Below are 27,417 nucleotides of genomic sequence, written 5' to 3' on the forward strand. Positions count from 1 at the left end.
CCCTCGAGCCTGTTCTGCCATTCAATTAGATCATGGCCTAAGATAGTAGACTCATGACTAAAGTCAGAACATGTGGAGACAGGGGACAGGTAGCAGAATGGATAGCAAGTTGTCTACAACGTAGAAAACAGAGAGTAGGAGTTAAGGATAGCCACTCAGACTGGCAAAAGGAGGGATGTGATGTTCCACAGGGATCGGTGCTGGGACCACTGTTGTTCACCATTTACATTAACGGGAATTGGAAGTACAATTTCAAATTTTACGGATGACACCAAGTTGGGGGGTGTAGTTAATACAAAGGAAGTCTGCGACAAAATACAAGAAGGCATTAATGAACTTGCAGAATGGGCGTGTAATTGGCAAAAATGAATTTAAATATAAATAATTGTGAGGTGGTGCTTTTTGGTAGGAAGAATAAGGAGGCCACATACTGCTTGGATAATACGGGGAAAAAATTGAATAGGGCCTATTTTTGGGCGGGAGTAGCAAGAACCGCTATTACCCCGCGCCCAATAGTCCCTGTGCCTGATTTTTGTCAGGCCTGAGGACTGACCTGCAATCTGCTTTGGAAATCAGCGTTGAACGACGATTTCATGCAATTTGCACTTTCCACCAGCAGGGGGAAGCTCCAATCTCTATAAGGCAGGCTGTCTGTTAGAAAGCCCTTAAAGGTAGCCGGTACCAGTTATTTGCTGAATGTAACAGCTTGCTGTCTGCAAGGAGTCTGAATGGAGATCAGACATCGCACACGTAAAGCACAGCTGCAAGTCCCATCCCTATTTTTACATACTGATGAGCTATGTTAAAACATTGAATAAAGGTTGCGCACTAGTAAATCCCATATCCTCCAATCTGCATGCCAGACCTCACCAATCTGCCGATCTGAGACACCGTGCACCAAGGTTCTCTGCTGATGCACCAGAGGCCTTGGTGCAAGAGGTGGTCAGAAGGAGAGGCATCCTATATCCGTGGGGGTGGGGGGGGGGGGAGCAAGAGGCCCTCCAGACATACACCCAAAAGGTAGTGGGAGGCAGTAGGGAATGAAGTCAATGCCAGGCTCACAGCATCATGAGCATTTAAAAAAAATTTGTTCATGGGATGCGGGCGTCACTGGCATTTATTGCCCATCTCTAATTGCCCTTGAGAAGGTGGTGGTGAGCCGCCTTCTTGAACCGCTGCAGTCCGTGTGGTGAAGGTTTTCCCACAGTGCTGTTAGGCAGGGAATTCCAGGGTTTTGACCCGGTGACGATGAAGGAACGGCGATATATTTCCAAGTCGGGATGGTGTGTGACTTGGAGGGGAAAGTGCAGCTGGTGTTGTTCCCATGTGCCTGCTGCCCTTGTCCTTCTAGGTGGTAGAGGTCGCGGGTTTGGGAGGTGCTGTCGAAGAAGCCTTGGCGAGTTACTGCAGTGCATTCTGTGGATGGTACGCACTGCAGCCACGGTGCGCCGGTGGTGAAGGGAGTGAATGTTTAGGGTGGTGGATGGGGTGCCAATTAAGCGGGCTGCTTTGTCCTGGATGGTGTCGAGCTTCTTGAGTGTTGTTGGAGCTGCACTCATCCAGGCAAATGGAGAGAATTCCATCACACTCCTGACTTGTGCCTAGTAGATAGTGGAAAGGTTTTGGGGAGTCAGGAGGTGAGTCACTCGCCACAGAATACCCAGCTTCTGACCTGCTCTTGTAGCCACAGTATTTATGTGGCTGGTCCAGTTAAGTTTCTGGTCAATGGTGACCCCCAGGATGTTGATGGTGGGGGAATTCGACGATGGTAATGCCGTTGAATGTCAAGGGGAGGTGGTTAGACTCTCTCTTGTTGGAGATGGTCATTGCCTGGCACTTATCTGGCGCGAATGTTACTTGCCACTTATGAGCCCAAGCCTGGATGTTGTCCAGGTCTTGCTGCATACGGGCTTGGACTGCTTCATTATCTGAGGGGTTGCGAATGGAACTGAACACTGTGCAATCATCAGTGAACATCCCCATTTCTGACCTTATGATGGAGGGAAGGTCATTGATGAAGCAGCTGAAGATGGTTGTGCCTAGGACACTGCCCTGAGGAACTCCTGCAGCAATGCCCTGGGGCTGAGATGATAGGCCGCCAACAACCACTACTATCTTCCTTTGTGCTAGGTATGACTCCAGCCACTGGAGAGTTTTCCCCCTGATTCCCATTGACTTCAATTTTACTAGGGCTCCTTGGTGTCACACTCGGTCAAATGCTGCCTTGATGTCAAGGGCAGTCACTCTCACCTCACCTCTGGAATTCAGCTCTTTTGTCCATGTTTGGACCAAGGCTGCAATGAGGTCTGGAGCCGAGTGGTCCTGGTGGAACCCAAACTGAGCATCGGTGAGCAGGTTATTGGTGAGTAAGTGCTGCTTGATAGCACTGTCGACGACACCTTCCATCACTTTGCTGATGATTGAGTGTAGACTGATGGGGTGGTAATTGGCTAGATTGGATTTGTCCTGCTTTTTGTGGACAGGACATACCTGGGCAATTTTCCACATTGTTGGGTAGATGCCAGTGTTGTAGCTGTACTGGAACAGTTTGGCTAGAGGCGCGGCTCGTGCACAAGTCTTCAGCACTATAGCCGGGATGTTGTTGGGGCCCATAGCCTATGCTGTATCCAGCGCACTCAGCCGTTTCTTGAAATCACACGGATGCAGGGGAAGCTAGATAAGCACATGACGGGGAAAAGAATAGGAGGATATGCAGAAAGGGTTCGATGAAGAGGATTAGGAGGAGGCTCATGTGGAGCATGAACACTGGTATAGACCAGTCGGGCCGAATGGCCTGTTTCTGTGCTGTAAATTCGATGTAACACGATGATGGCTGATCTTTACCTCAACCCCATTTACCCCACTTTTGCTCCATATCCCTTGATAAACTTACCTAATAAAAATCTACCCAATCTTGGAAATTTCAATTGACCCAGCATCCACCGGCTTTTGGGGGAGAAAATACCACATTTCCACCACCCTTTGTGTGAAAAATTGCTTCCTGATTTCACTCTTGAACGGCCTTGCTCTAATTTTAAGATCATGCCCCCTTGTTCTGAAATCCCCCACCGGAGAAAATAGTTTCTCTGTGTTGAAAACTAATGGAATAGAATCCCAGGAAAACCTCAAATTCCGGCCACTACTGTGGAATCCACCCGATCTCTATCCTTGATCTGGGCCGGAATTTGGGCCTCATCCTGTTTAACTGCGTAGATTTATACACCTTCCAATGAGCCATTTTCTGATGGGCCATCTAGTGCACTGAATTTTTGTTTAATCAGCCCATTCTCCAATGCAGAAAAACAAATTTCTCACATCATTAGGGAAAGTGATTGGAATTAATGGTAATATCAATCACAATGTCTCAGATTCATTATGTGGAGATGCCGGTGATGGACTGGGGTGGACAAATGTAAGGACTTGCACAACACCAGGTGATAGTCCAACAGTTTTATTTTAAATCACAAGATTTCGGAGCTTACCTCCTTCGTCAGGTGAGTGAAGGGATTCTAAAAACGCATAGCATATATAGTCAGAGAACAATGCCAGGTGATTACAGATAATCTTTCCAACTGCCCCCTATAACACCTCGCCTGGGAGGCAATCACAGCAATCAAAGATGTCGTAGGTGTTCAGACAGGTTAGCCTCGAGGGCAATTAGGGATGGGCAATAAATGCCGGCCTCGCCAGCGACGCCCACATCCCGTGAACGAATTAAAAAAAAATTACATCCCAGTATACTGAATACACAATGGGTCAGATTACAAAGACAGAGAGAGAAAGAGACCCGAAAGGCAGAGAGAGAGAGAGAATGTCCAGTTGTATTAAAATCGGATAACTTATTTTTCGCTGGTGGGGTGACATGAACGTTGCCACGACTACCCTGCCTGCTTATGTTAAAAGTACATTATGTTAAATTTAAAAGTGTGTTGATTTAACACCAGATTACAAATTCCAATCATGCAAGCTCTGTTAACTTTATATTTGAGATGTACTTCCTCGTATTTTAATTTTCTCTTTTTCTTGTCTTGGGCTAAATCGCCAAGCTAGGTGAAAGGTGCTTGCTTCTTTCATCTGCTGTCACTGATTCTGGTGTTTCAATCCGTCAGAATCTAGAGAGCAGGTAGCGAACTGAGGGTTGTACTGAATAAAGTTAATGGCTCCCTAGCTTCACCTTGGAGCCTGTGAAGGTGCCTCGCCTGGCTCTGTGTTTCTTCCAAAAATAATCAAGATGTGTCTCCATCTGATCCTCGATCCCCCTCTGCTTCTTTCTTTTCCTGAGTATTGATTCTGGCTGCTTCTGCTTCAAGGAGGTTCCCCTGCTCATGCCCTGTCCCTCTCCCGAGGTCTCTCAATGGCTGCCCCTACTCCAGTTTGCCAAAAAGACCACAACAACTTGCATTTATATTGCACCTTTAAACGTCCCAAGGCGCTTCACAGGAGTGTGATCAGACAAAACTTGACACCGAGCCGCATAAGGAGATTTTAGGACAGGTTGGTCAAAGAGATACGTTTTAAGGAGGGTCTTAAAGGAGGAGAGAGAGGCGGAGAGGTTTAGGGAAGGAATTCCAGAGCTTAGGGCCTAGACAGATGAAGGCACAGCTGGCAATGGTGGGGGCGAAGGAAATCGGGGATGCACAAAAGGCCAGATTTGGAGGAACGCAACTCTGTAAGCTCTTGCTGGCTCTTTTATTTTTTTGAAAATAAGGAATAGTGACTGAGGTCTTTTCTTTATTTTGAATGCCTGTTCTTACCCTGTAGGAAAAAGGAAAGCACCGAATGATACAGAACTGGTAAATGTCTAATAGCTGACACAGCACCCATTGGTTTCAATGGCGGATTGGTTAAACTCCCAGCCTAGTCTCATGCACAGTTTTAGCCAACAAACTTGATGCACTTTTAAGCAGGCCTCAGTGTATTTTAATCTTTTGAAGGATTTTCTTGTATGCTCTCCTTTTCTCCTGCTTCATTCTCTTATTCATTTTGTGTTTGGATTAAAAACCTGGAGTTCAAAGAACGTTTTGAAAGCATTCTGAGCAGATGAAATGAAAACAGAAAATGCTGGAAAAACACTAAGCAGGTCAGGCAGCGGAGAGAGAGAGAAACAGAGTTAACGTTTCAGGTCGATGACCTTTCATCAGAACTGGTCTGAACTGACCTTCATCTGAAAGGTCATCGACCTGAAACGTTAATTCTGTGTTTCTCTCTCTCCACAGACGCTGCCTGACCCGCTTTCCAGCATTTATCTGTTTTTATTTCAAATTTCCAGCATCTGCAGTATTTTGCTTTTGTCTGAGCGGATGAATCTTTTGCTGTGAAGTCTCAGTTGGCCACTGACCCTGATTGTGGAATGTAGTGTGCTGAACCTTGACCTTGGCGTTGGAGGGGAGGTGGTTACCAAGACCTCCGACAGGCTTGGTATTCACCCATGTTCCCATCTTATAAGCGATGTCTCTGACCTGAGTCACTGTCCTCTCCTTATTCAGATCACGGCACTGGAGAAGATGATGGCAAATGGGGATACTGGAGGAAGCAAAAATGCCTGCTTTGCACTGAGTTGCCTGGCAACAGACAAAGATGGCCACGCCCATGTCCTGATGAACCCCATCTTCCCAGAAATATTAAACACTTTGTGTGTGTTACTGGAATCCGAAGAGCAGGAGTCAGCTTGGTTTGCTGCCATGTACGTAACTTAACGGAACTGTGCACAACGTGTAAACCAATTGTTTAGTGGATGGAAATCCTGTTCAGTGGAAACAAATATAAGGACTTCTTCAAAGTTTAGCATTTCGGTGTTGTTTTAAATAACGAGCTTTAGTTTTCAGACCTGACTGCTGAGGATTAATTTTGGGTGCACATCAATGAAACAATGTGGGATATTGAATAATTGTTTTAGCACCCATACTATTTTGAAGAGTGTTCTATTCTATTAGGTTTGAACAGCTGTTGTGCCATGATAGTTAAGCATAACTTAACCTATTAGCCAGCCAATTGTGTTTGGAATCTTTGTGATTTTTAACGTGTCTCTAGACTGTTAGCATTCAGTAACCTACAGTGGCAATGATAATGACGCTCTATTCCAGCGTACAACACAATGGACTGTTCCACGGGGGAGGGGACGGGGGATTGTCCCAGTCTCCAGTCTCCTGCCATATCTTCAATTGAAAATGGCCAGTTACACTGTTTATTTGCAGGTTAACGAGGTCTCCCGCCAAAGTTATGGCAGGAGACGGAGACCACCGCTGTGGAAATTCAGGGCCAAGTGATGTGGTTATCAAACTTCCACTGTACAAAGAAAGTAACTTTAACTCAGAAAGCAGTAAACGTTCTGCGAGGATTCAGCAGGAGCGACTCAGTACTTGATTGTTTCGTGTTTCAATGTTGTTTCCGTGCTTCACAGGACACTAAAAGTGTTAGGCAGTCATCCAAAAGGGGTTGTGAAACTGAGAGAGCACCCGAAAATATCAGCACTCTTAAAGGTAAGCGATGGCCAAGGAATGGTCAGACTACATAGACTCACATAACACTCACATGAAACATGATCATGAGAACAAGAGAGAGAAATTCAACACTTTACCTCCAGTGATGCTGTCAAGCACCAAAAGTCAGTGATTTATGAGTTCTGAAGCACATCCTCTGAAAGAATTTCACGCTCTGTTAGTGAGCCCACCCAGTCAATAGCTGAGCCATAAAGACATGGAAGGTTCGACCTCCGGTTTGTGCGGAGTTAGCTGATCTCAGATCAGCTGGTGTTCAGTGTGCTACAGTTGGCCTCATTGCTGGGGAACAGGAAATCAACTACAGTCCTCAATCCCGATGACTGTCCAGGGATTCCTGCTGGAAATGTGTGTGTGTGTGTGTGGATGTTGGGTGAGGGTAGTATCTTGCTCAGCTCCTTTGCCCCCCACTGCCCCCCATGGCTAAAGATCCTGCTGACACTTGCTGTCCAGACTCGCACATACGTGTCACTTAGGGGAGCTACCAGAAAGTACCCAGTGCCCGTGGAATCATTCCCCCAGTCAGGAGTCAATGGGCGCTAAATTGAGCTGTGTATTGCCAGTTGTTTCGGCCTCTCGAGCATCCAAGATGGCATCTTGGGTGTGCACGCACGTTACCAGTGTGACGTGTGCCGGACGCCATCTTGGTATAGGAGTTAGCGCATGTGCAAATACCGAACACTAGAAGCATGTAAAGTAAGGAGAAAATGGATACAGTGTGCAATGCTGATTTAAAGTGATAGACACCATTTTGGGACTTAACGCTCAACTCAACGCACAGTCGTAACCACGATCATCTGAATGTGTCTGAGAATGCCTGGAGGACCCCCAGCAGTGCTATTTACATAGAAACCATACGAATTAAGAGGAGGAGGAGGCCATTCGGCCCTTCGAGCCTGCTCTTTGTTTCTCTCTCTCCACAGACGCTGCCTGACCCGCTTTCCAGCATTTATCTGTTTTTATTTCAAATTTCCAGCATCTGCAGTATTTTGCTTTTGTCTGAGCGGATGAATCTTTTGCTGTGAAGTCTCAGTTGGCCACTGACCCTGATTGTGGAATGTAGTGTGCTGAACCTTGACCTTGGCGTTGGAGGGGAGGTGGTTACCAAGACCTCCGACAGGCTTGGTATTCACCCATGTTCCCATCTTATAAGCGATGTCTCTGACCTGAGTCACTGTCCTCTCCCGTTTCAGGTCGATGACCTTTCAGATGAAGGTCAGTTCAGACCAGTTCTGATGAAAGGTCATCAACCTGAAACGTTAACTCTGTTTCTCTCTCTCTCCACAGATGCTGCCTTACCTGCTTAGTGTTTGAGGTCAATATCAGATCAGCCATTTGATAAGATCATGGCTGATCTGATATTGACCTCAACCCTACTTTCCCGTCCACCTACTATAACCTTTGGCTTCCTTGTTAATCAGGAATCTTTCTAACTCAGCCTTAAAATATTCAATGACCCTGCCTCCACCGCTCTCTGGGGAAGGGAGTTCCACAGACTCACGACCCTCTGAGAGAAAAAAAATTCTCCTCATCTCTGTCTTAAATGGGAGACCCCTTATTTTTAAACTGTGGCCCCTAGTTCTAGTCTCTCTCACAAGGGGAAACATCCCCTCAGCATCTACCCCTTTTAGTCCCCCCAGGATCTCAAATGTTTCAATAAGATCACCTCTCATTCTTCTAAACTCCAGTGTGTACAGGCCCAACTTGTCCAACCTTTCCTCATAAGATAACCCCTCATCCCAGGAATCAGTCGAGTGAACCTTCTCTGAACCGCCTCCAAAGCAATTATGTCCTTTCTTAAATAAGGAGACCAAAACTGCACACAGTATTCTAGATGTGAGGGACCATGCAGGATTTATAGGTTAGTGGCTGGATTTTTGCTTCCAGCTGCCGATACATTTGTAACTGTTTTTGGAAGTCTTCCATACTTGAATACTAGGACTATGGGACATAGCCTTACATTTAGAGACAGGACGTGCAGAGGTGAAGTTAGGAAACGCCTCTACATGCAAAGGTGGGAAAAGTTTGGAATGCTCTTCTGCAAACGGCAATTAATGCCAGCTCAATTGTGAATTCTAAATCTGAGATTGATAGATTTCTGTGAACCAAGGGTATTAAGGGATATGGGGCTAAGGTGGGTATATGGAGTTAGGTCACAGGTCCACCATGATCTCATTGAATGGCAGAACAGGCTCGTGGAGCTAAATGCAACTGCCACTTGCTGCCTCCTGTTACGCGCCACCTTCTGCAAGAAAGTGGGACGTGTGTCTGGGTGATGCGCCTGTCATGGTTGAATAGCTGCCAGTGTGTGTAGCCTGTGTGGTGTGGGTAGGTGGCTTGCAACAGTGGTAATGTGTGAGGGTGAGCCGAAGCATCTGATTGGAAAAGTTGAGTACTGATAGAAAGAGTTTGTTGGTATATGGGTGATGGGGGTGTAGTGTGTGGTACAGTTGGTAGGAGACGCCACTTGACAGTTGACCTCACTCACCTTGACCACTTGTGTCAAAGCATTGCACTTCTTCCTGCACTGCATCCATGTTCGTGGTGCTGTGCGCCTGGCATTGACTTTGTCCCCCGCTGCCTCCCACTGCCTTCTGAGCATATGTCTGGAGAGCCTCTTGCTCTCCCCACACCCAATCCCTGTGGATATGGGATGGCCTTCTCACAGGCCTGGTACAAACTCAGTTCAGATCTCCGTGCAGACTGCAGACTGTTATTTTTAGCAAATAACAGGTACCGGCTACCTTTAAGAGATTTTAAGAGACATCCTCCCTTTAAGAGATTGGGGACTCCCCCTGCTGGTGGAAAGTGCAAATTGCATCGAATCAACGTGCAAGGCCTGGATTTCAACGCAGATTGACGGTGAGTACTGAGGCTGGACCAAGTTCCCGTCCTGCCTGCACGGGGCCTTTGGGTGCGGGTTAATGGCGGATCATGCTACCTACGTTCAATAAGAGGCCCGATGGAATTTTTCCCCCAATATCTTTAGGACGATAGGAAGGAACAGGAGAACAGGCATAGGCCATTCAGCCCCTCGAGTTTGTTCTGTCATTCAATTAGAACATGGCTGATCTGTATCTTAACTCCATTTGCCCATCTTCATTCCATATCCTTTAATACCCTTATCTAATAAAAATCTATCGATCTCAGTCTGTGGGAGGGGAGAAAATTGGCAAGAAAAAAATAAAGAATTTCATGACTCTTTAGCGCAGGGAGTAGCAAATATGCATCCGCATCTGTCTGTGACCCGAATTACACCTTTGATGCCCTGCTCTTGCTTGCAAAGGAGAACTGACTCACTACTTCTGTAGGTTTACTGATAATGGGAGCTCTTTTTGTGACTCACCTGTGCTCTTGTCAGTTTTCCTTTCTCCACTTGTGTCTGCGTTCACTGAGTGTGAGTCACTCTGTAAAACTGGCTTTTTGAATTCTAAAAAAAAACCTTCTGATTCTAAGATTTCTTGCATCACACACTGCAGCTTCCCTTTTGAGGTATCCTAAGCTTTCATTTGCCTATTGATAGCCTTAAACTGCTAGAAATAACTTCAATAGTCTTAAAAGGTGCAAGGTCTTCAGACTCCATTTTACCATGTATCATTTTTAAAAATTCTCTTCAAAGACTCGCTTAAACAGTGTTTTCCAACTTTCCAGTCAACATTGGGCTGTCCCCACTATTCAAGAAAGGAGGGAGAGAGAAAACATGGAACTACAGGCCAGTTAGCCTGACACCAGTCGTTGGGATAATGCTGGAATCCATTATTAAGGAAGTGGTAACAGGGCACTTAGAACATCATAATATGATGTGGAATCTGTATGGGCGGAGCTAAGAAACACCAAGGGGCAGAAAACATTGGTGGGGGTTGTCTATAAGCCCCCAAACAGTAGTGGAGATGTAGGGGAGGGCATTAAACAGGAAATTAGAGACGCATGCAAGAAGGGTACAACTATAATCATGGGTGACTTTAATCTACATATAGATTGGTAAAACCAAATTAGCAATAATACTGTGGGGGAGGAATTCCTGGAGTGTGTATGTGATGGTTTTCTAGACCAATACGTTGAGGAACCAACGAGAGAACAGGCGATCCTAGACTGGGTATTGTGCAATGAGAAAGAATTAATTAACAATCTTGTTGTGCGGGGTCCCTTAGGGAAGAGCGACCATAACATGATAGAATTCCTCATTAAGATGGAGAGTGAAGTAGTTGAATCCGAAACTAGGGTCCTGAATCTAAATAAAGGAAATTACGAAAGTATGAGGTGTGAGTTGGCTATGATAGATCTATATGTAGATTAACTTTACTAAAAGGGATGATGGTGGAGAGGCAATGGCTAATATTTAAAGAACGTGTGCAAGAATTACAACAATTATTCATTCCTGTCTGGCGCAAAAATAAAACAGGAAAGGTGGCTCAACCGTGGCTTACAAAAGAAATTAGGGATAGTATTAGATCCAAAGAGGAGACATATAAAATTGCCAGAAAAAGCGGCAAGCCTGAGGATTGGGAACAGTTCAGAATTCAGCAAAGAAGGACAAAGAGATTGATTAAGAGGGGAAAAATAGAGTATGAGAGTAAACTAGCAGGGAACATTAAAAACTGACTGTAAAAGCTTCTATAAATATGTCAAGAGAAAAAGATTAGTGAAGACAAATGTAGGTCCCTCACAGTCAGAAATGGGGGAAATTATAATGAGGAACAAAGAAATGGCAGAACAATTAAACACATACTTTGGTTCTGTCTTCACAAAGGAGGACACAAATAACCTCCCGGAAATGTTAGGGAACCAAGGGAGGAACTGAAGGAAACCAGTGTTAGTAAAAAAAAAGTGCTAGGGAAATTAATGGGGCTAAAGGCTGACAAATCCTCAGGGCCTGATAATCTACATCCCAGAGTACTAAAGGAAGTGGCCCTGGAAATAGTGGATGCAGTGGTGATCATTTTCCAAAATTCTATGGACTCTGGAACAGTTCCTACAGATTGGAGGGTGGCAAATGTAACCCCACAATTTAAAAAAGGAGGGAGAGAAAAAACAGGGAATTACAGACCAGTTAGCCGAACATCAGTAGTGGGGAAATGCTAGAGTCCATTATCAAAGATGTGATAACAGAACACTTGGAAGGCATTAACAGGATTGGACAAAGTCAGCATGGGTTTATGAAAGGGAAATCATGCTTAACAAATCTACTGGAGTTTTTTGAGGATGTAACTAGTAGAATAGATAGGGGAGAACCAGTGGATGTGGTGTTTTTTGGATTTTCAAGAAGGCTTTTGATAAGGTCCCACACAAGAGGTTAGTGTGCAAAATTAAAGCACATGGGATTGGGGGGAATATACTGGCATGGACTGAGAATTAGTTGACAGACAGGGAACAGAGAGTAGGAATAAACGGGTCTTTTTCCAGGTGGCAGGCAGTGACTAGTGGGGTACCGCAGGGATCAGTGCTTGGGCCCCAGCTATTCACAATATATATCAATGATTTGGATGAGGGAACGGAATGTAACATTTCCAAGTTTGCAGACGGTACAAAGCTGGGGTGGAATGTGAGCTGTGAGGAGGATGCAAAGAGGCGCCAATGTGATTTAGACAAGTTGGGTGAGTGGGCAAGAACATGGCAGATGCAGTATAATGTGGATAAATGTGAGGTTATCCACTTTGGTTGTAAAAACAGAAAGACAGATTATTATCTGAACGGTGATAGATTGGGAAAAGGGGAGGTGCAACGAGACCTGGGTGTCCTTGTACACCAGTCGCTGAAAGCGAGCATTCAGGTGCAGCAAGCAGTTAGGAAGGTGAATGGTATGTTGGCCTTCATTGCAAGAGGATTTGAGTACAGGAGCAGGGATGTCTTACTGCAGTTATACAGGGCCTTGGTGAGACCACATCCGGAGTATTGTGTGCAGTTTTGGTCTCCTTATCTGAGGAAGGATGTCCTTGCCATGGAGGGAGTGCAACGAAGGTTTACCAGACTGATTCCTGGGATGGCAGGACTGACGTATGAGGAGAGATTGGGTCGACTAGGCCTATATTCACTCGAGTTTAGAAGAATGAGAGATGATCTCATTGAAACATATAAAATTCTAACAGGACTAGACAGACTAGATGCAGGGAGGATGTTCCCGATGGCTGGGGAGTCCAGAACCAGGGGTCACAGTCTCAGGATACGGGGTATGCCATTTAGAACCGAGATGAGGAGAAATTTCTTCACTCAGAGGGTGGTGAACCTGTGGAATTCTCTACCACAGAAGGCAGTGGAGGACAAGTCATTAGATGTATTTAAGAAGGAGATAGATATATTTCTTAATGCTGAAGGGATCAAGGGATATGGGGAAAAAGCGGGAACAGGGTACTGAGTTAGACGATCAGCCATGATCATTTTGAATGGTGGAGCAGGCCCGAAGGGCCGAATGGCCTACTCTTGCTCCTATTTTCTATGTTTTCTCTGTCTGTGTTTTCTATGATTAGGCAGAGTCAACATGGTTTTATGAAAGGGAAATCATGTTTGACAAATTTATTAAGAGTATTTTGAGGATGTAACTAGCAGGGCAGATAAAGGGGAACCATTGGATGTAGTATATTTGGATTTTAAAAGGCATTCTATAGGGTGTCACATAAAAGGTTGTTACACAAGGTAAGGGCTCATGGGGTTGCGGGTAACTTATTAGCATGGATAGAGGATTGGTTAACGGACAAAAAACGGAGAGTAGGGATAAACGGGTTATTCTCAGGTTGGCAGGCTGTAACTAGTGGGGTACCGCAAGGATCGGTGCTTGGGCCTCAGCTATTTACAATCTGTATTAATGACTTGGATGAAGGAACCGAGTGTGATGTATCAAAGTTTGCTGATGATTCAAAGCTAGGTGGGAAAGTAATCTATGAGGAGAACACAAAGAGTCTGCAAAGGGATATAGACAGGTTAAGTGAGTGGGCAAGAAGGTGGCAGATGGAGCAAAATTTGGGGAAATGTGAGGTTATTCCCTTTGGTAGGAAGAATAGAAAAACAGAATATTTTTTAAATGGTGAGAAACTATTAAATGTTGGTGTTCAGAGAGACTTGGGTGTCCTCGTACAAGAAACACAAAAAGTTAGCATGCTTGTACAGCAAGCAATTAGGAAGGCAAATGGCATGTTGGCCTTTATTGCAAGGGGGCTGGAGTACAAGAGTAACAAAGTCTTAGTACAATTGTACAGGGCTTTGGTGAGACCTCACCTGGAGTACTACGTACAGTTTTGGTCTCCTTATCTAAGGAAAGATATACTTGCCTTAGAGGCGGTGCAATGAAGGTTCACTAGATTAATTCCTGAGATAAGAGGGTTGTCCTAAGAGGAGAGGTTTAGTAGAATGGGCCTATACTCTCTGGAGTTTAGAAGAATGAGATGTGATCTCATTGAAACATATAAGATTCTGAGGGGGCTTGACAGGGTAGATGCTGAGAGGTTGTTTCCCCTGGCTGGAGAGTCTAGAACTAGAGGGCATAGTCGCAGGATAAGGGTTCGGCCATTTAAGACTGAGATGAGGAGGAATTTCTTCACTCAGAGGGTTGTGAATCTTTGGAATTCTCTACCCCAGAGGGCTGCGGATGCAGAGCCGTTGAGTATATTCAAGGCTGCGATCGATAGATTTTTGGACTCTAGGGGAATCAAGGGATGTGGGGATTGGGCGGGAAAGTGGAGTTGAGGTTGAAGATCAGCCATGATCTGATTGAATGTTGGAGCAGGCTCGAGGGGCCGCAAGGCCTACCCCTGCTCCTGTTTCTTATGTTCTTATGTCAAATAGGCAAAGTGGCAGAAACATTTTTCTGTTTTTCCTCCAACTGAGCTGCCGGTGAAATTTAATTTGAGAACGTCCTTTTACAAAGGCAATGGAGTTAATGTTTAACCAAAGTTCGATCAAATGAGAATAGGCAGCCTTTATAGACTCCAAGCAAAAGCAGTTAATGCTTTGCTGATGAACTCCTTTTTTAAAAGATAAACTGGGAGAATATTAAACTTTTCTTTCTCCCTGGCAGGACTAATGAGTCCTGTGTAAAAATGAGCTTGGATGGTCTCAAACTGCTTGTGAATGATTGTGGTTCCACAGCATGAACCTGTCGAGTATTCGATATGAGACTGGACCTGTGTGACAGTCCCGAGCAGAGAGGCCACAGCATTAAGGGTGGCTGTTGTGAGGGCAGTGGAAAATTGCACATCAGGGCAGCAAAGGGGCAGTCCCCTCACCCATCTGTGAAATTGTCCCAACAGTTTGAGTAAAGTCTAAGAGGCTGAATCGGATTTAAGGGAAGACAAACCTAGTCGAGGAGCAATAAGCGGTAGTTACACAATTGAGGGTATTTAGCCTCTTAACTCCTTTTGTTCTCATTGTCCGTGTAGCAACTGGGAGAGCAATCTGCTCTCAGCCCTTCCCTAACACCCCTTTGAACAGCTCAGCACTTCCCATAGCTATGCAGATGAGATCACCTTACTGCAGCATTTTACCACTCCCACCTACTAGCTATTATACTTTAAAACTGATAGGTGCATCACACCATTCCATTTCCAAATACATTGTAAACCCCCGTGTCACCTCCCCCTGTTGGAATTTCTCATTTGAAGTTTCCACATTTCAATATTAAATGTCACATAACGTTAGCTATTAAAACAATAGCTGATATTTTACAATGGCAGTTTCACATCCAGACCATCAAGTGGCTCAGCACCAATATGTTCGCTCAAAACCCTACGTCTGAGTGTGAGGTAATGAGCAAGTCATTTTTGGAATTGTTATTATTTTGATTAATCCAATTACTTTAAAGCCCAGTTCTTTCGACCCTGAACAGCCCGGCTGTGATTCAAAAAATGTTATGCCTCTCACCAATCTCACCTGGCCAAGTTTCAATCACACTCTGAAGTTGCATTTCTGCATGTCCTTCTGTGACTTTGCCCTAATTAGATCGATCAGGCCTGAACTCTTCCCACGCCCCCCCTCCTTCCCATATGAGCCTGCTTAGCTCCATTGATTGTTCTGATCAAAGTGTTGTATACCATCCCCACCTCCAAGAGAATGGTGTTCGGCGTGCCCCCCACCCCCCGTGAGAGGTGTTGCTGGCCTCTCCCCTACTACTGAGATGTTTGGCAGGCAATGAGAGGGGGTATGAGCCGGTTTGGAGATTGCTGGGGTGGGGGGAGAGGGTGGATGGGCTATGGGGGGGGGGTGGGGGTCGGTCAGGAGTCGGCTATTGGGGGGGGGTGGGGAGTAAGAGTCAGCTGTGAAGAGTTTGGAGCAAGCTTTTTGTGGGGGGGGGGGTGGGTAGGATCGGGCTATGGGAGGGGGGTTTGAAGCAAGCAACGGGGGGGTCGTAGGAGCGGGCTACGGGGGGTTTTTGGAGCGGGCAATTGGTAGGGGAGGGGTTCGGAGATTGCTGGGGTGGGGGGAGAGGGTGGATGGGCTATGGGGGGGAGGGGTCGGCATGGGCTATGGAGGGGCTCTTTTCTCAGAGGCAGGAGTTGGACCGACTAGGCTACTCTCAATGATTTTCTGATAAACAGCAAAGAGTGGACATGGGGTGGTCAGGGAATAAGCCTCCAACACCACTGTTGTGGCCACAATAGGTGTGTGACTCTGGACAACTTGGAGAGGGGCCAAATCAGATGGAAAGGTGCATCACATACACTGGTAAGAATGCGCAAACATTAAAACGTCAGGAATATATGGGCCAGCTTTCTATTTCTATTACTGTGGGAACAGGATAGATTTACTGTAAAGTTGTATTATTTTTGGATGTGGTGCAGGGACACTGGTGCAAATCGTGCTGTCGTGATAAGAATCAACCAAAACTCTTTGTCATCGAGATAGATGACGTTGATGTTCGGTTTAATCCTGGGGCTCAAATGTGTAGCCGTCAAGCAGCGAAGTAACTAGCATAACTATTGCATTACCTCAATAGTCGCCCAGTCCTGGGAGTTATGATGCACTCTGAGTCCTGATTTTAATTCTACTGAACAGGCCGTGGCCTGCTCTCCCACTGCTGGCAAGGATCTGCTGGAGGAAGTGGACTTCACCTTGAGAAAACTGCAGCCTCTCGCCAAGCCTTCTCCTCCACGTGTAGACGTTCTGAATATCAATTCAATCCGAATCACCTGGAGTAAGCTTGTACTTGACAGCGGACTGGAGGTGACATACAGGTGAGAAGACTGACCAAGATAAGATAGCGGTAACCTTTTCTCAAATTAGTTTGGGAACGATTTAGACATCGTAACCCTTGTGTGATTGAAAGAGCAACGACCAGTTTACTGTTCATTTTTGTAGCTCAAAATTAATTCTGACGACGTGACTTACCAACATATTCTATTATATACATATATATGTTTTATTAATGTATCAGGATAACATTGTGACTTAAGTATAACTGAATTGGAAGCACTAAGAATCTTTGGGGAGAGAAATTAAACTTAAAGATCGGGGAGCTCTTGCACTTTGGTTTGTGAGTTACGTCTTTCCAACTGTATTTCCAACTGGTGAATTATTTTCAATCTGACCACTTGTTGCCAGCAGTTACTCTGTCTGTACTCAGTAGAACAGTGTTGTAATTTTGCCAGTAGATATACAGAGCCTAAAAAAGGAACATTCCCAATTATTCTTATTCCCCTTCTTTGCTGAAATATTGAAATCAGACAACCAGTCAAGTTGAGTCTAACGCCAGCTTACATTCGTATAGCGACTTTAGAAAGAAAGAGAATGAAGGAACTTGCATTTATATAGTGCCTTTCATGACTTCAGAACCTCCCAAAGTGCTTCACAGCCAATGAAGTACTTCTGAATTGTAGTCACTGTTGTAATGTAGGAAATGCAATAAAATGTCTCAAGGTGTTTCACAGATGAAAGAAAGGGCTGAACGGTTATAGGAGATTAGGAGAGATGCACAGTTGAAAAGATAGGCTTTGAAGACCCTTAAAAAGCCGGGAAGGAAAGAAGCAAGACAAAGAGGGAGTTGCAGAGGAGGACAGCTCAAAACCCTCTCACCCTGATAAGATTGTTGGAGGTTTTTCAGTATCAATGGACATGTTGTCATGGAGATTGGTAGCCTTATTTCAGAAACCCTTCCTCTGGGCCGAATGAATTTAATGTTGAACGTTCAGCCTTTTCACCAAGCTTAATGGAGATGGTAACTATGGTGAGTAATTTCAGTGTAACTTGCTTTCCCGGATTTGTGTTCCAGTTTCTTGTTTTTGAAATGCCTTCTTTTATTCCACAGAGATTCTTAGTTGCAGACATCCCGCCTCCTGGGCACATCTGATGGTTGGTATTAATTTAAATGTGGACAGATTGGGAGTCACCTCACCTTGCTGAGTTTTCAACATGTGTTAGTGCAGACATGAAACTGTACAAATCTATACTGGAAAGACCAGTTTCTTCGAAAAACTATCCAGAGGTGTTACGTTGCCTTATGATCATTCTCTGTCTTTTGCCTTATATGGATGTCATTTATCAAGTCGTGCTACTTTTTCAGTTATGCGAAAATGTCCCTTATTGTAAGACTCAGTATCGAATGTGTTCATAGCTATCTTCTCAGAGGCAGGAGTTGGACCGACTAGTCTTGAAGATAACCTGATGTTCTAGTCTGCCAAATTACCATTGCTCCACCGTCTTGGGCGTATTTTCATTACTCAACCTGAGCAATTCTTTTAGTTTTTTCACAATCTTCCTAAGAAAATTATCTCCCGGCCGATGCGTGAATGGACAGCTTATCAATAGTGGTTAGTAGCCTCAATCGAAGGGATCTCCCCGCCTACTGTCAGCGCACTGCACTCTCTTCCTCGTGATATTGCTCTGGGTTCCACCGTGCAGTCCCTTTCAATGTGGAGATCAGTGAAATGAAAATGGCATTTAGAAAAAATTTAACCTGTGGAGCACATGGGGGCGAGAGTTCAGGAAATCGGCATGCTGAGAATTATCTTCATAATCCACCTGCTGCAAGGGTGGTGAGACTAATTGTAACACCCCTGCAGCTTACCCCTTTAACTGAGATCAACCAACTCAGCGGTAGTGATGGACCCTGAGACTTTCCCAGTCAGGTAGTGCGTTCACCCACTGAGCCACTGGGGGAAACCTGTTGGAGGTGGTTAATCTTGCACCATGGACACTGTTGCTGGGCGGGGGGCATTCTGATTTAGTGTTGGAGGTAGAAGTTTGCCGTAAATCTAGTTGTCTTTGGTTCTCTTTTGCTGTGATTTCAGCTTGTTCGATGGAGATAAACCACTGTATAAGGGCCCGGACTGCAGCTATGTTTTAACAGACGTAAAACTGTGTAAAGAATACGCTTTCAAACTCCATGTTTCCACCGAGGGAGATGACGGCCCCTACAGCGACGTTACCACGGTGACCGTCGAAGAGTCCGTGCCAAGCTGCCCACTTGATTTTCGAGTGATAGGCTGCACGCCGACACAGCTGAAGCTGGCGTGGGCCCCACCAGCGGAGCCCAACGGTGTCATTAAATGTTACATGGTGTACAGAGGTGACACGGTGATCGAATCCACCTCAGAACGCAGTTGCATAGTGAGTGGCCTCGCCCCATCCAAATCCTACGGATTCCACGTCTGCGCCTGCACGAGCAAAGGAAAGGGCGAGAAGTCCTCTCTTGCGGCGAGTACAGCCGACCCCGGCGACCACGCTCCCAGTAAACTGACCCTCAACGTTCTGGGCCGCAACGAAATGTTCATCACCTGGGACATGCCGGAGATGCCCCTGGGACGGCTCTTCAACTTCGAGCTGTGCATGAACGGGAAGGTGGTGTACCTGGGACCAGACCGCTCCTTCACTGCAAGGCGCCTGACTGCGAACACGGAATATGCCTGCACCGTGAGCGCCATCACGAGTGAAGGGAAATGCGAAAGCAAGCCAGTAATGAAGAAGACGGCCAAGGATGAGTACGAAAATACAACCAGGTACGTTATCAATTATTGCACGAGTCCATTTTGGAACGAGTTAGCTCAATAGTCCAATGGATCTTTATCAGTTCTTTTCAATGGCACCCTGTTCCTTTTGAATGTAAAAGAAAGAACTTTGAAAGAAAAAGCTCTGCTTATATGCCCTCTCCACTATCACCTTTGCCATTACTTTCACCTCCGTAACATCGCCCGTCTCCACCCTGTCTCAGCTCATCTACTGCTGAAACCCTCACCCTTTGTTACCTCTACACTCAACTAATCCAATGCTCTCCTGGCTGGTCTGCCATCTTGCACCCTCCGTAAATTCAGCTTATCCAAAACTTTGCTGCCCATATCCTAACTTGCACCAAGTCCCATTCACCCATCACCCCTGTGCTCACTGACCTACATTGGCTCCTGATCACGCAACACCTTGATTTTAAAATTCTCATCCTTGTTTTCAATTCTCTCCGTGGCTTCGTCCCTCCCTATCTCTGTAACCTCCTCCAGCCCTACAACTTGCGTATCCCCAATTTTAACCACTCCACCATTGGCGGCTGTGCCTGCTGCTTCCTAGGCCCTAAACCCTGGTGTTCCTTCCCTAAACCTCTCCGTCTCTCCACCTCTCTCTCCTTCCTTTAAGACGCTCCTTAAAACCTACTTCGTCACCTCTTCTAATATCTCCTTATATGGCTCAGTGTCAAATTTTGTGTGTTAACGCTCCTGAGAAGCGCCTTGGGACGTTTTACTACATCAAAGGCGCATATAAATGCAAGTTGTTTGTTGTTTTAGTGTTCCCACCTAAGGGATGAAGCAGTCGCTTTCTAATGCTGTGGGAAAGCTTACTGGGGCGTTTTGAATTCACATGTGGGAAATATCAAGTAGGGATTGGGGAAAAGTCTGAATCTGAGTATGTCAATGGATAAAAATAACTTCCTATTGATGGGGGTCACACATCACTATCATCTCATTGCTCAGTTGACTTGAAAATCAATTGTCAATAAAAGCTCCTCTCAACCAGCAGTTGTGGTTTTGACAACTTGTCATCCACAAGATGTTTGGGAATGCTTTACCCCATTCCCACTAGACCCCAATTTGGTGATGGGTTGCTTGTTGCTACACCAGGCCATGGAAATCGTTTGGTTGGATATTTTCGGTTGGGATCCCCACCTGTCTATTTCTTGGCTAGACATCCATTTTGAATGGGTTGTCTGTATTTTATTCATTTGAATTTAAACTAGACAAGCAACGACACTTTTTAAAAAGTGTGCGGCCAGTTGTTCTCAGTTTATTTTGGGCCATGCCAAATCTCACGGACGTTGATTTACCTGAGTGGAAGGTGGCAGAATTGAAGATACAATGGGGCATGGGGGGCGACACTGAAATGAAGATACAATGGGGCATGGGGGGTGACACTGAATTGAAGATACAATGGGGCATGGGGGGTGACACTGAAATGAAGATACAATGGGGCATGGGGGGGTGGCGACACTGAATTGAAGATACAATGGGGCATGGGGGGCGACACTGAAATGAAGATACAATGGGGCATGGGGGGGGGGCGACACTGAATTGAAGATACAATGGGGCATGGGGGATGACACTGAAATGAAGATACAATGGGGCATGGGGGGCGACACTGAATTGAAGATACAATGGGGCATGGGGGGCGACACTGAATTGAAGATACAATGGGGCATGGGGGGCGACACTGAATTGAAGATACAATGGGGCATGGGGGGGTGGCGACACTGAAATGAAGATACAATGGGGCATGGGGGGCGACACTGAAATGAAGATACAATGGGGCATGGGGGGCGACACTGAATTGAAGATACAATGGGGCATGGGGGGGGGCGACACTGAAATGAAGATACAATGGGGCATGGGGGGCGACACTGAATTGAAGATACAATGGGGCATGGGGGGGGGGCGACACTGAATTGAAGATACAATGGGGCATGGGGGGCGACACTGAATTGAAGATACAATGGGGCATGGGGGGGGGGGCGACACTGAATTGAAGATACAATGGGGCATGGGGGGTGACACTGAATTGAAGATACAATGGGGCATGGGGGGCGACACTGAAATGAAGATACAATGGGGCATGGGGGGCGACACTGAATTGAAGATACAATGGGGCATGGGGGGCGACACTGAAATGTGTTAACAGAAGGATAAAGAAGTACATATTTAAAACAAACGCACTTGAACTGAAGAAGCTTCATAAACTCTATAATACATGCAGTGTTGAAATTCTAGGGTAACTTCATGCAATTGGATTTGTTTCTACATGAAAAACCAACCTAAGGTTAGGTCTACTCATCCTAAGAAAAAGTCCTTCAGTTATAACTTGATTGCTTTTGCAGAGTGATCTGAACTTCCTTCAACTTTTCCAAATGCATATTTAGTGATTGTTTTCATTGAATACTCTTCTGCCCATAAGCACTGACCTCCCAGTGGCTTTAACTCTCTCCTCTCCCATTCTCATCTGACCTTTCCATCTTTGATCTTTAACACCGCTCTAACCAAACTTAAACTAAACTTTAGGAACTGTATTTACACTTTCACCTGGGCCTGCTGGCCTGGGCATTGATTTCAACTTCAGTCCTTAGTTGCTCTGCTGTTTTTCTGCTGAATTCTCCCAAAAAGGTGTCATTCACATGTTTCCCCTTCCATTTTTGGAACTGTGTCTCACTTCCCCTTTCCAATGTTTTGGCTTTTGAAATTCCTCAGTACTGAACTCTGGTTCGACATGACCTTTGTATAGTGTTAACCATTCTACATTCCTTTGCTATATTCCAAAATCTAATAGGCTGTATGTCCATCAGCTGGGACTTTGTGAATGTATTGAGCAGTACTAGACTTTTGGACCTCTTACTTGTTCACTCTTCTTTGTCCTTGTGGATGTCCTGACTTGTCACTCTTGCAACGGATGCTTCCATCGCCTGATCAAAACAGTTCTGAAGAAGGGTTGCATCGAAACATTAACCAATTTTTGTCTTTCAGATGCCGACTGGCCTGTTGTGCAATTCTGATGATTTCTGTTTTTATTTTGGTTTATGCATTACGTTTTTCTTTTTATCTCTGACATTTTCATGCTGCATTTTATAGCCTGTTACAGGACACTCACTGCAAGATCCATCTCTATGTTACTTAATCAAGGGGATTTAAAGGGACTTCAGTTATGTGGAGAGACTAGAGAAGCTGGGATTGTTCTCCTTAGAGCAGAGAAGGTTAAGGGGAGATTTAATAGAGGTGTTCAAAATTATGAAGGGTTTTGAGAGAGTAGATAGGGAGAAATTGTTTCCATTGGCAAGAGGGTCAATAACCAGAGGACACAGGTTTAAAATAATTGGCAAAAGAACCGGGGAGAGAGGAGGAGAATTTTTTTTATGCAGCGAGTTGTTATAATCTGGGATGCACGGCCTGAAAGGATGGTGGAAGCAGATTCAACAGTAACTTTGAAAAGGGAATTGGATAAATACTTGAAAAGGAAAAATTTGCAGGGTTATGGGGAAAGAGCAGGGGAGTGGGACTAATTGGATAGCTCTTTCAAAAAGTCAGTACAGGTACGATGGGCTGAATGGTCGCCTGCTGTGTTGCATGATTCTATAAACATAGCTCCTGAGGACTTCAGTGGAATCAGTGGTTTAATATGAAGATTACAGCCAGCTTTAATGCCTAGCCCCATTTTTTAATTCAATTTCTCGTATTGTTTTGTTTCATTTACAGATGTCTTTATTCCCCTGCCCGGATGAGCCAGCCGATTGCTTCACCTTCAATCAAAGAGGTTTCTGAATTATCCGAGCGGCTCAGGAGGTCGAGAGCCCAACCAGGGATTCATAAAGAACAGTCCCCTGGCAAAATATCTAAAGCTCACCCAACCCTAAGCAAAGGGAATCTAAAAGGAACCCATAAACAGTGTGACAATGATGTAATGTCCAAAACTGTTACCCGACACAAGTAAAGGCCTTGATTCTAACATTTTTAGAATTAATTTTGAAATACTAAATTACTTTCAAAACGCACACACACATTTATGTCATACAGCATCTGAAATTCTATGGTTGTATTAGCAATGAATGAAGTGCAGGATTTTGCTGAAAAGTCCTTTGTTGCATGTGCAAATCTATGTACAAATACTGCTGAGCGGCAGGACTTAGCTGTGTATGTAACAGTGAGCTCAATTCTGATAAAGGGGGTCTTTGTAACCTAACTCCACCGGGTGGGAACCCACGGGATCGGGTGGAACACCTGTTTTACACACGCCCGATATTACATTCCGTTGACTTCATCAAAATTCAAAGATCCTAATTGGTTTGAAATAGGGCCGAGCTTTGTTGAGAATTCCCATTCTTCTCAAGCTTTCCCAGTTATAATGCCATGTATTTATCCCAGTGTAGGTGTAAAACCAGTGATGTACACGATACCATCAGTTTCCCAACAGATGGGTTACGTTAAAATTGTCCCCCCAAAAAAAGAGTCCGCGATCTTAGAACAGCAGCTGGATTTTTACATGATGATGGTTCTAAAGGACCAGCCTTGCAGATGATACAAAGATGGGAGGGAAAGTAGAGAGTGAGGAGGACATAAAAATCCTACAAGGGGATATAGACAGGCTGGGTGAGTGGGCGGAGATTTGGCAGATGCAATACAATATTGGAAAATGTGAGGTTATGCACTTTGGCAGGAAAAATCAGAGAGCAAGTTATTATCTTAATGGCAAGAAACTGGAAAGTACTGCAGTACAAAGGGATCTGGGGGTCCTAGTGCAAGAAAATCAAAAAGTTAGTATGCAGGTGCAGCAGGTGATCAAGAAGGCCAACGGAATGTTGGCTTTTATTGCTAGGGGGATAGAATATAAAAACAGGGAGGTATTGCTGCAGTTATATAAGGTATTGGTGAGACCGCACCTGGAATACTGCATACAGTTTTGGTGTCCATGCTTAAGAAAAGACATACTTGCTCTCGAGGCAGTACAAAGAAGGTTCACTCAGTTAATCCCGGGGATGAGGGGGCGGATATATGAGGAGAGGTTGAGTAGATTGGGACTCTACTCATTGGAGTTCAGAAGAATGAGAGGCGATCTTATTGAAACATATAAGATTGTGAAGGGGCTTGATCGGGTGGATGCGGTAAGGATGTTCCCAAGGATGGGTGAAACTAGAACTAGGGGGCATAATCTTAGAATAAGGGGCTGCTCTTTCAAAACTGAGATGAGGAGAAACTTCTTCACTCAGAGGGTAGTAGGTCTGTGGAATTTGCTGCCCCAGGAAGCTGTGGAAGCTACATCATTAAATAAATTTAAAACAGAAATAGACAGTTTCCTAGAAGTAAAGGGAATTAGGGGTTACGAGGAGCGGGCAGGAAATTGGACATGAATTTAGATTTGAGGTTAGGATCAGATCAGCCATGATCTTATTGAATGGCGGAGCAGGCTCAAGGGGCCGATTGGCCTACTCCTGCTCCTATTTCTTATGTTCTTATGTTCTTAGGGCCAGTATACAGAGAATTGACTCTCCTGTCAGTTACTTCTCCCCGTCTTAAAGGAAAATTATATGGCCCATGTGATCAAGATATTTGAGTGCTAGGTTTTGAACAAGGTGGTCCCTAGTTCAAGTCCCCTCACTACTTGTCTACCCACTTGCTCAGCGAGGTACCAGCGTTGCTGGGAAGTCAACAGTGTCCGGTGCAGAAAGACTGGCCCCATCCGCAGGAATTGAGCTCCTTCCCCTATGGGTCAGCCTTTCTAGGGTTGGCTATGGCCGACCTTGATCTCAAAGGGGAAGGAGAAGGTGGAAATACCACACATGGCTGAGGTTGCCTGCAACAAAGGACAAAAACCAAACTTGCTGAGATGAATAAATATGCCCCCTCTATTCTACCATAACACCTTATCGAACGAGAACCATTGCCAGGAAGTCAGTACATTGACAGTGTTCAGTAATGTTAAGAACTTTGTGCAAATACCTATCCCTTGTGAAATTAACTTGACTTTTATGAATCCTGATCAGAAAGAATGTTCTCAGTCCATGCAGCCATTTTATTTTACAATCTCACCTGAGATGGGAGAGGAGAGGAGAGGAGAGCAGAGGAGGGTCTTATCCCTGTTAGACCAACACAAAGATGATGACCAGATCTCCAGGAACCACCCCGTAGCTTCCAGTCACTGTGATTTGCAGCAAGCTGAGAGTTCACAGATCTTTTAAATTAATCCCTGTGAAGAGGACTTGCATAAAGGCACTAAGAACAATAAACAATATGACGTTGAACAGAGTCCCCGAGCAAGTTTTGAAAAATGCAGTCAGTAGCCATGTAGAGAGGGGTCGGTTATCAACAAATATTGATGGTTTTGCAAGCAAATGAGCACAAGACTGGAAGCCATTATTAATGCTCTACGTGTGGAGACTCTCTTGTTCAACTTAATTTTTTCTGTAATTTGGTACAGTCTGTACTTAGATTGTTTACATTTTATAAAACATTTTCATTTAAAAAAATGGCTTAAATGTGTTGTGATATTATTTACTGTTGTGATTTAGGCAGGGGTTTTGATAGAGTAGTTAGGGAGAAACTATTTTCACTGGCAGGAGGGTCGGTAACCAGAGGACACAGATTTAAGGTAAGTGGCAAAAGAACTGGAGGGGAGATGAGGAGAAATTTTTTTACGCAGCGATTATTATTATGATCTGGAGCGCACTGCCTGAAAGGGTGGTGGAAGCAGATTCAATAGTAACTTTCAAAAGGGAATTGGATAAATACTTGAAAAGGAAAAATTTGCAGGGTTATGGGGAAAGAACGGGGGATTGGGACTAATTGGGTAGTTCTTTCGAAGGGCCGGCACAGGTACGATGAGCCGAATGGCCTCCTTCTGTGCTGTAGGATTATATGACTCTATTCTATGATTCTAGGTGGCCAGTGAAAGGGATAGTTGCATTGGAATGGCCTGGAACCATTGGAGATTGGTGCAGCGCGAAACAGGCTGTGACACTCGGTGGTAAGACACAGGTTCGTACTTCCTGTTTTACAAACGGCGGGTGTTCCATTTTGGCGGATTGTCAGTATGAGTCACTGACATGGAAGGAAGCTGCATTCCCACGGGAAGGGAAGGAGAAGAGTGTGGATCAAGCCAACAAATCGCAGACCTTCTGGTGACTTTCTCAAGAACAGCACAGGCACAAGGTTGGAAATATGTTGCCGACCTATCTTCTTGACCGAGGATAGGTGTAAAGCATGGGGAATATGGAAGGAGAGAAGACAAAATAGCAAATTTGAGTGATTAAGCCAAACCAAAGTGTAATACTTGGATTAATGATAAAGTTTATTTTCATTTGCAAGAAGCCTTCAGTAAGATCGGTGACTGATTCGAGCGAGATGTCCCCTGATTGTAACGAATCCCCCTCACCTTCTGAGGTCTGCAAAAAAAACATCGACTATTTTTTAAAATGTGGACTGGTTCCGTTAAAAATGGAAAATAATGTTCCAAATTGAGTGCTGAAGACTAGTCGTGTTCCTAACACACAATTGTACCACGCAAATTGTGCAGCAGCTTTACAGCCAAGGTAGCCATTTTTTTTCATCCAGGCCGGTTTATCATCTGTGTCTCTTTTGTAAATTTGAAGCAGTTTTGTCCAGATTTTCTTATGATTGCTTTCTCTCTCTTCTTCCGTCTCCTGGAGCTGTTAGGGGTTAAAATGGACAACCCCTGAAAACGGGCGCTGGGATCGGGGTGCCCGATTAACCCGCGCCCGTTCATTGTGATGCAGGCAGCACGTTACGTTCGTGCTGCCTGCTGTTTTAAATGATTGCTGCGTGCAGCCAATGCTACCTGAACTGTTGATTGACTGCATGCATCAGCAGGGGGCTCCGGTATCGCGAGTGGCTAGCGCTACTTAAAGGCAGCCTGCACCTCTTAAAGGGGCGGTGCGTTGTGGCTGCAAGTGGTGGGAGTAGTTTCAAAACTGAATCTGTGCTGTGATACTTTGAAGAATGGCTGCGCCTGGGAGAGAGCGTGC

The 27,417-nt window shown here is 45.1% G+C and overlaps 1 protein-coding gene across 1 annotated transcript in view; it reads left to right on the forward strand.

The window, feature by feature from the left end:
* The window catches only part of LOC137300489 (uncharacterized), an 85,814-nt gene extending 59,913 nt beyond the window's left edge, over positions 1 to 25,901 (forward strand). The window contains exons 5-9 of the mRNA XM_067969565.1: positions 5,487 to 5,683; positions 6,401 to 6,479; positions 16,479 to 16,657; positions 18,710 to 19,417; positions 23,138 to 25,901. Of these exons, the coding sequence (XP_067825666.1) occupies positions 5,487 to 5,683; positions 6,401 to 6,479; positions 16,479 to 16,657; positions 18,710 to 19,417; positions 23,138 to 23,372 (1,398 nt within the window). The 3' untranslated portion in view covers positions 23,373 to 25,901. The remainder of the gene's footprint in view (positions 1 to 5,486; positions 5,684 to 6,400; positions 6,480 to 16,478; positions 16,658 to 18,709; positions 19,418 to 23,137) is intronic.
* The last annotated feature ends 1,516 nt before the right edge of the window (positions 25,902 to 27,417 follow it).

Source organism: Heptranchias perlo, chromosome 31, assembly GCF_035084215.1.
Source record: "Heptranchias perlo isolate sHepPer1 chromosome 31, sHepPer1.hap1, whole genome shotgun sequence".
Lineage (NCBI taxonomy): Eukaryota > Metazoa > Chordata > Chondrichthyes > Hexanchiformes > Hexanchidae > Heptranchias > Heptranchias perlo.